The sequence below is a fragment of the Carassius carassius genome, chromosome 47, assembly GCF_963082965.1.
Source record: "Carassius carassius chromosome 47, fCarCar2.1, whole genome shotgun sequence".
In the NCBI taxonomy this organism is placed as follows: domain Eukaryota; kingdom Metazoa; phylum Chordata; class Actinopteri; order Cypriniformes; family Cyprinidae; genus Carassius; species Carassius carassius.
This window is the reverse complement of record NC_081801.1, coordinates 7,073,717-7,086,450: the sequence shown is the minus strand read 5'-3', so window position 1 is coordinate 7,086,450 and position 12,734 is coordinate 7,073,717. Positions and strand designations below refer to the sequence as shown.

The 12,734-nt window shown below is 38.1% G+C and overlaps 1 protein-coding gene across 5 annotated transcripts in view; it reads left to right on the top strand.

Annotated features, from left to right (window-relative positions):
* Window positions 1–2,952: 2,952 nt before the first annotated feature.
* The window catches only part of LOC132130873 (histone-lysine N-methyltransferase EHMT1-like), a 33,604-nt gene continuing 23,822 nt past the window's right edge, over window positions 2,953–12,734 (top strand). For 3 of the 5 annotated variants that reach the window (XM_059542712.1, XM_059542717.1, XM_059542709.1), the window contains exon 1: window positions 11,057–11,952. In XM_059542712.1, coding sequence (XP_059398695.1) covers window positions 11,908–11,952 — 45 coding nt within the window. In that variant the 5' untranslated portion in view covers window positions 11,057–11,907. Of the gene's footprint in view, window positions 3,016–11,056; window positions 11,953–12,734 lie in introns of those variants that run through there. The other 2 variants (XM_059542710.1, XM_059542711.1) reach the window with 2 other exon arrangements.

The following is a 12,734-nucleotide window of genomic DNA, read 5'->3' as shown; positions in this document are numbered from 1 at the left end:
CACCATACAATTGCCATTAACCACTGAGTTTACCACTGATAGGCCGGAGGTGCATCAGTATACACCACGCAGCGAACGACTCTCTTTCCTCAACTCAGTTTCTTTTTCGGGGGGCGGGGGGTTGGTCCTGTAGCTAATTTCACATAATGATTACAAATTACAAAATCATAATTTTTAAAAAGGTTTTATTGAAAAATGTGCCTTATTAAATGAACTGTTATTTATAAGCTTTTTTCCTTCTGGGGCCTGAAATTGATGAATTTTGGTAAATAATTAGCTAAATGTGTTTTTTTATTGTGCTGGTAGTAGGCTAGTGCTGGCACCTTGTCTGGTTTAAGCCTGTCATGGATAAATAATAATGACAATAAAACCGCCAGTAGGTGACAGCAAAACCATGGTTTAAGTATTTATTGAATCGTTCAAATCAAACTTTTCTTTCAAAACGGCTGATTCTATTAGAAAGGAAACAAGAGAGTCCATTTGAATGGACTGTTGAATCACTGGCTCACTTGATTCGTTGAAAATCTGATTATTTCAAGAAACAAAACACCGTGTTAAGGGACGTTCACATGTCGCACCTAAAAACGCGTTGCTTTCTCCTTCTTTCCAAAGCACTCGGGCAGTTGCGCTCCTAAGAAGTCTGCTGTTGCTAAGCAACCTTGACCCGCTCTCTCCATGAAGACACGGAAATTTCAGCAAAGGATAAATAAATTTGCAGCACTAAAAATCACTTGCAGTAGCTCTGCTACTAAATTTATTTCAAAATTTCTTCATCTTGGCTGAGCTTTCAACGTTGTTACGGGAAAGGATGAAGCTGTGCGGTTGCGGCTCTTTGAAAAGTTGAGAGTCGCTTCCTTTATGAGCGTGCATACCGCGCGCCTACATTGGAAATAATTAGCTTGAGCTCGCAAAAGACGTGATATGTGAATGGCCCCTTACTATGCACTGTTGTAGCTACAAAAATAATAGCACATTTGTGCTCGCGCAGATGTGCTGATACTCAAGAAAACGTAAAAAAAAAATTTCATGGCTTAAATTATAAGGACATTCTAACTGTATTTATTAATTCTAACAAGCTTCATTGCGCAGAAAATGCTTTTGGACTCTTAGGACATGTTTTTGTTGGGTTTTTGATTCGTTGAAAATCTGATTATTTCAAGAAACACCGTGTTAAGGGACGTTCACATGTCGCGCCTAAAAACGCGTTGCTTTCTCCTTCAGTCCAGTAAAGATTTACCCAAACGAAGGTCTACAGAATATCCTCTCTTTCACACACACACAGTATCAATTTTAGTGATGTGGTGGAGAACAAATAGTTTATCATATGTTTTAAACATTAGATATTTATTAGCCTACTTATTATAATTTATGTTATATACTTATATTTTATATATATACTATTTATATAATGTATGAAAATACAGATGTTTAGATTATGATTCAGGTTTATTTTTTTATTATTTTTACAAAATATAGATTTTAAAATGTCTCAATACACATAGCCTATAGTGATTGCAGAAAAAAGTTAACCATGCATTCATAAATTTGTAATAGGCAATTATTTATAAAAAATACACTGTACACCTTTCTGAATATTTAAATATAATATCTAAATATTCTTTTGGATGCACTATAGAAGTCACTTTAATTGTAATATTCGGTCTCTACATGAAGAGAGAGTCAGTGGTCCACTGCATAAGGAAAGTGAGTCGCCAGCTGAGGAAAGTGAGTCGTTCGCTGCTTGAGGAAAGTGAGTCGCCAGCTGAGGAAAGTGAGGTGAGTGTGTATACTGATGCACCTCCGGCTATCAGTGGTGAACTCAGTGGCTACTGGCAATTGTATGTTGAATTCCAGCGACAAGTCGGTAACCTTATTTTAGAACCGCACCGCACGCCATCCTAGACGGGACCGCCTTGTGGCAAGAAAACTGTGCATCTTCTGTTTGCGTATCCTGTGCGCTTTTGTCATTGGCGGAGCAGTCGGTCAATCCCACCTTTCCAGTAAATACGACTTGTGATTGGACTGTACGTCAGCAGACAGCAAAGCATTGGCCAAGAGCAGAAGGCGCTCCCTCCAGGCTTTTTATTTTAGTTGCGAGGTTGCGAAGCTTCATTTTCGCTCAGTCTGAGTTTCAGAGTTTCAGAGCAGAGCTGCGAGTCGCAAGCTCGCAACTGTGTAGGCGTATCTCCGCAAAGTTTCAAAACTTTTTTTCACCTATTCGCACACCAGTTTTCAGATCACTATTTACAAGGTTTCAAATCTTGAAAGCAAACTATACACTGGGAGAACAGTGACAAATTCGAAACTCTGAAAAAATGATTGCACAACACCATTAAAAAGAGTGTTGCACTTCTGAAAAAGGAAAACTCAAAAACAAAATTATGTTTGAAGAGATTAAATTTTTTTTACCACTTTGCAAGCCTGCAAAGCTCTGTTTTCAGAGTTTCAAAAAAAATTCACAAATTCGCACACCAGTTTTCAGATCACCATTTACAAGGTTTCAAACCTGGAAAAAAATCTAATACAGTGAGAGAACGCTTACAAATTTGAAACTCTGAAAAATTCTTTGTGCAACATCGTAAAAAAAATGTTGCAGTTCTGAAGAAGGAAATCTCAAAAACAACATAATGTTTGCAGAGATATTTTTATTTTTTTACATTTTGCAAGCTTGCAAATCTTATTTTTCGATCTTGCAAAACTTTTTTGGTAAGATTGGTAAGAACACTTAGTTTCAACCTTTCAGAACTGTATTTTCAGTTTTGAATCATGGCATAATGTTTGCAGAGATATTTTTATTTTTTTTACATTTTGCAAGCTTGCAAATCTTATTTTTCGATCTTGCAAAACCTTTTTTGGTAAAATTGGTAAGAACACTTAGTTTCAACCTTTCAGAACTTTATCTTCAGTTTTGAATCATGGCAGGATTTAAATCCCATAGAAAGAAAGTGGATCAGTGACGTAAGCATAAGGGGGAGGGGCCTCGGGTGAGGAGCCATGGCTTCAATGAAAACTGAGGTAAGAGCAGAACAACGATTCTACGTTTAACCGTTGTTTATCTGTGTAGTCGTGCGGGTTTGGTCAGTTTGACTCAACGACTGGTTGACAGACCGTTTGAGGCATACTGAGCGGCTGGTTGAAGGTTTGAGCGGCTCGAACAGGTTTCCTCACGGGTCTTTCAAAGAGCCCGCCTGACGGTCTGTTACAATGTGAAAACAGTGCTTTTCTCGGAGTGAGTGCTGGTGAAGCTTTTTTGTGAAGGTAAATAATGGGTCGGCCTCCCCTTTTTGCGGAGCGGTTGCTGTTGCCTGGAAACCTGAATACAGTTCGCCTGTGCTCTTTGTACACGGCAAGGTGATTGTTGTTATGCTGGTTCCAGGGCACTATCCGGCTTCAGATGCTCGGTGTTGATATTTTAAATACAGCGGCAGTGCATATTGTTATATTATTGTACCTCATGCACAAACGCTTCCCTTCTTACCTTAGCCAAGCACCCAGTGGCCTTTCCCTTGTGTTTAGGAATATTTGAGTAAAATCAGTAGTTTGTAGCGTCTTTCATGCAGGAAGCTGCAGCTAAGAGCTACTTGGTGCTAAAGCACTTGTCAGCATTAGTGTTGTGTGGTTAAAATGAATTTTACATTGGTTTCGTGTAAAAGTGTTTTAGATACGTGTTTGCTGTTTGGAGAGTTGTTATGTCTCTAGACAAAATTTTGAATTTCTGTAATAATCTTGACGATCTTGATCCTAATGTTTTTTTTTCAATCATTGAAAGTCCACATACAATTCTGCAACGTTATACATTCCTTTAATATTTTGTGACGGGGCCACTGTTAAATAATATTCATAAGAAAAGGTAATTAGGAATGTTTTAGTCTTTTTGCACGACTCTGGTATTTAGTATATTGGATAAAACTGAATGCATTGCAGGTTTATTACCTACAGCAATTTCAGTATTAACATATAAACACTTATAAAACAATAACAATGTAGATTTATTACTGACAGCCATGTCTGTTCACTATATGGAGTTCTATCTGGATATATGGGGAAATCAAACACACTACCATGTTTTTCCATTGGAGAGAACTTGCACTTGTTCCCCGACAGGTGGAGCCCTGTGATTGGGTCGTTTCAGCAGTTTCAAGTGTCTCTTGTATGAGAAACAAATACATCAAGGTACATGACCGCATGGTCTTTAATGCAAGCCTTTGTTGGAGGACTGTTTCATAGGAGACATCATGCTGAAGGGACAGTTGATGGTCTCTCCTTAGAGTGTTCTTGCATTTGATGTTTTTAATTAAGAGAAGAAAAATCACTTTGAGGTTGTTGTAATGTTCTGTAATTGTGTGATTAAATGTATTGTGTACAGACATATTGTGTACAGTCATATACTTATGCCCCAAAAAAAAAGAGACAAACATTTTATTTTATTTTTAATAAATTGAATATATAAATCATAGTAGCCTGAAAAATATGTGCTTTGAATGTCTTAACATAAAACGTTTACAAAAAACCTTATTTTTTTCTTGCACGAATAAAGTTCAGTTGAGTTCTCTTTTGCATCTTCTTGCGCTTGTACAGACACATACACACACATTATTGTATGTCAAATACCCGAAACTAAAACTGAGAGTAGGTGGCAGTAAATGTCATTCATTCATTCAAATGACTGATTCATTCAGGAATGAATGGGCCATTGAATCACCGGTTCACCCCATTCATTTAAAATATGAATCCATTCTGAAATTGTGTGTTGCTTCAAGACGCACAACAGTGCTGCTGGGTAATAATAGGTAATATTTGTGTTGGCAAAACTGAGCAAAAACAGACAATATTATGTCTAAAATATAACCCAATATTAATTTATTATTTATTGAACTGTTGTGTAAAATATTACATGTGCACTTGTGCTATTTGGGTCAAAAACAGCATTTATGTGACACTGCACTCATTGCTCGTGTGATATTGCTTTACTATATCATATGATATAAATATGAGACAAAAACTCATACAGGTGTGTTTTCCCCAATATCTTGAATTTTAGGGCATATTAACGTCATTTTATAGGTTCTATCATGCAGTGAGTAAATGCAGTTTGCTAGTTGTCACAAATCAGCTGTATAGGTGTGCTCGCCAGTTTTTTTCCAACATTTTGTAGTCCAAACATGGGGCACGTCCAATGTAATGAGGGTGAAAATTTGATGAATCTAAATGCAAAACCCTGACTCTAGTTAAATCAGGCCATCCTTCTAAATTAGCAATCAAAAATGAAGGGGAGTTTTCAGAGAAAGTTACAAAGAGGACATATGTCTTTGGTTTATATTGGTTGTTCAAAGTTTGTTCATAATTACTTTTTTTCAGCCACTTCTTGAAAAGGCTAATGTTCAGTCATGTCTAGATTGATAGAAGCCTTGCTATAGTTTAAGTGATGGCGTGAGACCGAAATTGAACTCTTTGGCCTGAATAGAATTTGCTATGTTAGTATGTTTGGTGCCAACTAGTAAGTTTGACTACCAGCACTGTTATCTTGCTGTGCCAGGAATCATCCATGTGGCAATCACAAGCTGTTCCACCACAAAAAGTTCCAAATAAAACGTAATTTGGTCACTTACTGTGATTCTCCACGGCATATTTGAAGGTGTATGCAAGCAAAACATAATTAATGAATGATTAAGGGGCCATTCACATATCGCGCCTAATAAGGCATGGAAAAGGCTATGCGCGCCGCTTTCTCCTTCTTTCCAAAGCGCTCGGGCAGAAGCGCTCCTGAGGCGACGCGTTCTCTCCATGAAGACGCGGAAATTTCAGCAAAGGATAAATGGATTTTCAGCACAAAAAAAATCGCTTTCAGTAGCTCTGCTACTAAATTTATTTCAAAATGGCAATCCATATACAGCTATGATCAGCTGTTCCTTCATCTTGGCTGAGCTTTCAACGTTGTTACAGGAAATGATGAAGCTGAATGTTTAGTTCTTGTCACATGACCCGCGGTGCGCTTGTGGCATTCTGAAAGTTGAGATGTTTTTAACTCGATGCTGTGCGGACGCGCCTGGAATAAACGGGACCGTGTCGCACCGCGTGCGCATCGCGACCGCATCGCTTCCATTATGAGCGCGCATACCGCGCGCCTACATTGGAAATAACGAACTTGAGCATGCAAAAGACGCGATATGTGAACGCCCCCTAAAAGAACTGCGGTCTTCTACAGTACTTCAAATATGCCATGGAGAATCACAGAAAGTGATCCAAGAACATTGTTGCAGCATCTCTCAAGCAACGAATAAACACAGCTAACTTGGAGAATGCAGTGAAAACTCCTCTTCTCGCGTCTGCCCTAGACCCTCGGCACAAACATCTCAGGTTTCTCGATGAAAACATGAGAGAAGTAAGAAAAAAAAGAATATTTCCTTGATGCCAGTGGTGCGGATGCAGTCGCCACGATGAAGAAGATGCAATGCCCACTCATCAGAAAAGGCTGAGCCAGTTCTCCAGCGATGATTACACAGAATCCAGCCGAGACGAGTGGGAACAGTTCTTGCTGGAGCCATGTATTCCTCCAGATGAGGATCCCATTCAGTGGTGAAACGAAAACACGAAGCGCTTCACAAAACATATTCGCTTAGCACACCGTTATTTGTGAGTCCCGCCAACGTCTGTGCCATCAGAGCGCGTTTTCTCCGCGGCCGGCCTTACTGTTAACAGACAGGAGCCGACTTTCCCCCAATCATGTTTATATGCCCATATTTCTTAACAAGAACATTTGAAACAATAGAAAAAAAAGCAAAAAAGATTTGCTGACAGTTTAAAAGTTAAGTGTAAGCTACATTCTGTACAATAGCCTAATTGCTGCAGGCTGCTTTACGTTTTTTCTTTGTTCACTTTTTTTTTTTTTTTTTGCTTTTAATCTGTACTTTTGTTTGTTTGCACGCATTGTTAAAGGTTTTCAGCTACAAAACACGATGTGTAATGTTCAAGCTTATTGTAAGCTTGTTCAAAATGACGAAAACAAATGTTGCTGAAAAATAACGTCTGACTCCTTAAACTTAATTTAAATAAACGAATATTCGAATATTCATTTTTTGTGAGCTCAAATATTCGAATGTGATATTTGTGGAAAACGCCCATCCCTAAATTATTTACCTAACCCTTAAATTAGTCGCAATTATATAATGAAAGCTATAAAAAAAACTGACAATCATGAAAATTGGCATAATCATCATAATTGCCAAAGCCCTAAAGCAGACAATTAATCACAATAATGGTTAGTATATTTTTAGACTATTAATCATCAGCCAAATTTCATAATGGTGACAGCCCTAAATGTGGTGTGATATTTCAATAAACTGTTATTATTTTAAGAAGTACATTCTACTGGATAATAGTAACATATTTCTGCCAGAATTTCTTCAAGTTAAACCAAGCTTTTATTTTGGTGGGTTGTAGTGAAGACATTTGATTTTCTCTGTGTATGTCACAATAGTTTTTATCAAATTCAAGAGTGAAATGCTCTCAAAGAAGCTCTAGAGATGATGTTCATGTGAAGTTTCTTCAGATAGTGAGATGGCAGATGCTGAAAACACTATAGCCACTGTTCCACTGTCTGGCTATTTCCACATGAGCCTAGTATGGTGCGGCACGATTACAAACCGTTCTCGGCACGGTTAGGCAGCTGTGCTGAGCCAGAAGAGACTTATTATAAAACATCAGAAAATATTACAGATCCCATTCTGAACACTATTTGTGAATGTTATAATAAATGTATTAATTAAGCTGTTGTAATTATTATCCTTATTAATTGTCTTTTATTTTATTTTACAGAACAACAGTAAAATTACAATAAGAACATTTATTAATGTTGATGGAGTTCTTGCTTTTTCTCAGCTTTTATTTTGGCAGAAACTCGCAGGAAGACCTACAAAAAGTGTTTATTTTTGTTGACAACAGTAGATTTATAAATGATTCTCATTACGAATTTGCACGTATCACATTGTCACATGCCTTCATAGAATTCAATAAATAAAAATGTTACTAAGCAACTGACGAGTAACACTATTTCAGATTTTCTTGCACTGTAGACTTTAAACCATGCTGCCGCAAGCTAAAACAGCGCTATTTGAATATGTGACATTCGTTTGTGTATTAGGACGCACTACGTTCTGCAGTTTATTTAATTGTATAAAAGGCATTTCGCGATTTCCTTCATCATACAGTAACCAGCAACAACCACTCCTTCCTCTTTTCATCGAAGACATGCAATGCAGTGCTAGGTGTCTCTCGCTGTCAGTGCTTGTAATTATTTTTGCATGTTTCTCTGACAATTTTAAATGTTTACACTTGACATTAACATGCGATCACCGTGATCCGATCAAGGAGTTTGAAGCATCAGTTAATCAGAACATGGTGCGTTTACACTTAACATCAACTGACTTTTCTTTCTGCATAACCGATCGAATCTGTCTAATATTTTAATAAGTCTGCAGAGAATGGCTGGTGCAAAGTCAACCTGAAGTGGGTTTTCTTTTGAAATGCATTTTCAGCATTGGACATTTTACAAATCAAAGAGAAGTGTAGGAGTCTCATTAGCGGTTCACAGGGGTGTTCACAGCACTGCAGTGTAGTGATGTCCGGTTTGCGAACGATTCATTCGATTTAACCAGTTCTTCTTGAACCAGTTCACCAAATCAAATTGTTTGAAACGGTTCGCGTCTCCAATAAGCATTAATTCACAAATTACTTGAGCTGTTAACTTTTCTAATGTGGCTGACACTCCCTCTGAGTTAAAACAAACCAATATCCCGGAGTAATTCATTTACTCAAACAGTACACTGAATGAACTGCTGTGAAGAGAGAACTGCATCAGTTTTCGGATCACCAGTACACTGAACCTAGAACCGTTTCTGTCGGAGCAGCTGATAATACTGCGCATGCATGCATGATTCAGCGTGAAGCAGACCGACACACAGAGCGTCTGAACCGAACTGGTTCTTTTGGTGATTGATTCTGAACTGATCTCTGTGCTAATGAGCGTGGGTAAACTGAAGGTTTGAATGAAGTGCAATCATCGCCAATGACATCATTACGTCGAGCGCAAAAGAACTGGTGAACCGTTTTCTTCAACCGGTTTATTGAATCGACCTTTCCGAAAGAACCAATTCGCTGAAAAGAACCGAACATCCCATCACTACTGGTGATCCGAAAAAACCGATGCGACCGGTTCTTGACTCGAGAACGAGTCAATCTTTTGTTCGTTATCTGGCTCGGCTCAGTGTTCATCTTCAGTTCCTTCTTCACAGCAGTTCAATCAGTGTACTGTTTGAGTAAATGAATTACTCCGGGATATTGGTTTGTTTTTAAAAAAGTTAACAGCTTAAGTAATTTGTGGATTAATGCGTTTTGGAGACACGAACCATTTAAAACGATTAAGTTCGATTTGGTGAACTGGTTCAAAAAGATCCGGCTACATCGAATGATTCGTTCGCGAACCGGATATCACAAACTGCTTTGTTTTGAACTCTCTCACAACAGACCCGGAAGAGAAGACAATGCTGAATAAAGTCGTTGTTTTTGTTATTTTGGACCAAAATGTATTTTTGATGCTTCTGCAAATTCTAACTGACCCTCTGATGTCACATGGACTACTTTGATAATGTTTTTCTTACCTTTCTGGACATGGACCGTATACCATACATACATTTTCAATGGAGGGACAGAAAGCTCTTGGACTAAATCTAAAATATCTTAAACTGTGTTACGAAGAAGAATGGAGGTCTTACGGGTTTGGAACGACATGAGGGTGCGTCATTTAATGACATCATTTACATTTTTGGGTGAACTAACCCTTTAAGATTGTTATGCCACTTGTCTTTTAAATGTGTATGTGGACAACATCTAATGCCAAGTGTAAACGCCTCTATTTGATCGCGTCACATTATTGTTCGGTACAATTTATTAGGTCTTTTCACTTATTTGTCCGAACACCAAAATTCAGGCTGAATAATTTCGGTTGCCGAACATTCGGTGCATTCCAAGATCAAACAACGAAGTAAACATGCTACGATCAATAAAAAAAAAATGTCTGAGACAGTTATATGGATGGAGGAAACATTTGCGCTTATTGAGCTTATTCTGTTTATTTTATTTTTCACATTGAGTTGTTCTTTTTCTGTTCCTTAATGAAAAAAAGGAGACCCAAAAACAGAAATATCTGATTATCGTTCATATCGCTGTTTACAATACACATGCTTTACCAAGGCAATGACTGACGCATTCATACATTCCAAAGAATCAGCACTACAGTAGAAAATTAAACCGTATCTGTGTTGACTGACCCAGATCGTCATGGAATGGAACGGTTAAGCAAAGAAAAGCGTTCAGCCGGATAGGGGAAAAGCGGCATATGAGTGATGCATACCTCTGTAGCAGACGAAACTGTGCCGCATATTCATGCAAAACAAGCAGATATTTAGATTTTGTAGATATACTCAAGCTACTTGCTTTAGGGAGATCAAAGGTAACAACATTAGTAAATGTTCTCAACCTAATTTTCCCTGCTTGAAACCATATATCTAACTTAACTGATTATTTTTTAGTGGTTTTATTTACAAATGATAATAATTAATGATTTCCAGATACTGTGCATTTGAATGATTTCTCATTTACTCATGTTGACATTCAAATTTCAAGGCAGCTGGATATTTGTTACATTTAAAAAAAAAAAATCATTGTTTCAGCTATAGCTAAAGGATGCGTTTTGCTTAAATCCAAACCAGATGGCTTGGAATTGCCCTTTTGTTTTTTTATATTGTAGGAAACAAAGTTTGATGCTTAATAATTCATGCTTAACAGTGTTAAACACACCAAAGAGCCCATTGAATGTAGCTAGAGCCCGTTCCATGAAATGGCTGCAGTGTTGTTTTTTTCTGCTCTTCCTTCTTCGTGAAGAACAGTAGAGCTTCATCTGAGCATGCTCAGTGTGGGCTATGTCAGAGCTTTTTACAGAGAGCTGGTCATGTGACCTGTGCTCAGGGACGGTGCATGTGTGGGAAGATAGCTAGTCATTTGGAGAGTGTAAATTTGTTTCCTCCTCCCACGTGAATGAAGACCACTGCTTAAGGCAGGTACAGCCATGTTGCTGGAGGGTTTGACCTCTGATGAAGCAGGATTATTTCCATCTCCATTTTTGCTTTTGTGGTTAAAGGAACAGGTATTTTTGCTCCCAAGTAGCTGCAAGTAGCTGCTCCCAACTGGTTTTTGCTGTAGGTTTTTTGAAAGAAATGGACTTGGTACTCAAACAATCCACTGTTTTGCAACTTGGAAATGAGTTTTGCTTCTGATTTTGGATATCATATGATTCATATGTTATCTTTCTGATGAACTGATTAAGTTCATGTTCCAGGATCTGAAGAGTGGGCCTGCTTAAAGTTGGACAGGATCTTGTAGCAATCTCGGATCTGCAAGAGTTGGTCCTGCGCTCATCCCAAATCTGACCTCTGATAACTTTCCTTGGAAAGATTTTTCAGGGGTAGCTCTACCCCGAAGCCATATTTAATTAACCTGCCATGCTTCTTTATCAACTTTGATGAACCACAAATTTTCTAAATCTATTTAGAGGATAAAGGGTAGAGTTATTTCAAAATTCATTCAAGTCATCATCTTAGAAAGCCCATCAAAGCCTCTCAAAAAAATCCAACAAAAGTTCCTGTCGAGTCTTAGATGAGAACTTTATTGGCATTATTAGATGGATCACTACAGTGTTTTTGCATTTGTCTTCAGTGGCAGAAAAGGAGAACTTGCAAATGGGATAAACTTGAGTAGCCAAGCAAATCGAGCCAATTGTGCGGGCAATCCTTGCTGACATCGGCCACCTATAATCAGCAGTGCAAAACAGACCGGCTGCTCCTCTTGCTGGCAATGAGCTTGGTTTCGTTGGCTGGTCCTGTTGTAGATTCCTTTGAGGTGAATACTAGGATCCCTCTGCATTTGTAAGAAACTTGTTTGCATGACTGGAGACATCTGGATTTATATTCTTGAAACACAACTCTGTGTGTTAGTGTTTATGTGCTAAATTGCTATTTCTTTTTTTGATTATAGGGTGATAAAAACCAAGCTGTAGAATCAGGAGAAAGAACAGCCATCCAAATGGGTAGTGAATAGCCACACTGTCACTCTCTTTTTCTATTTGTTTGTAACTCTCCCTCCTTCCCTCTTATTGTTTTCCTTAACTATGCTGTAGAAAATCAGGAAAGCATAGATCTTAACCATTTCCCAGCTGGTGGATGTGATAATACGGTATCAGTCTTTAAAAAAAGATCTTGAAGGCCATCACTATGATAATTATGGCTTTTGGGAAAAGACACTGTCTGTGTCAGTGGTATGAGGTGACTACAAAAGGGCGAAAAAATGGTGAAACTCCTAGTATGCTATGCAGGGTTCAGTTGTGAAACTTTGTTTAGTTGTGGTGTCAGTAGTGCAGTTTTTTTGGCAGAAAGACAATCAAGAGACTGTTCTGCCTCTGCCAAGGTTGTAAGACTAGGCCTTGACATGTGGTGAGAAATGATTCTTGCGAAATCAAAAGGAACTTTGTGCTTAAGATCTATTTCATTGCTACAAGAGTTTAGCTATTGTGCAGGGCATTCGTAGTGCTAATTTTGAATGTATTCATAACCCTATATTGCATCTGTGTAGAAGAAATGCATTTGGACTGTGGAAGAATTTAGAGCAGTGGAACAGCTATGTAT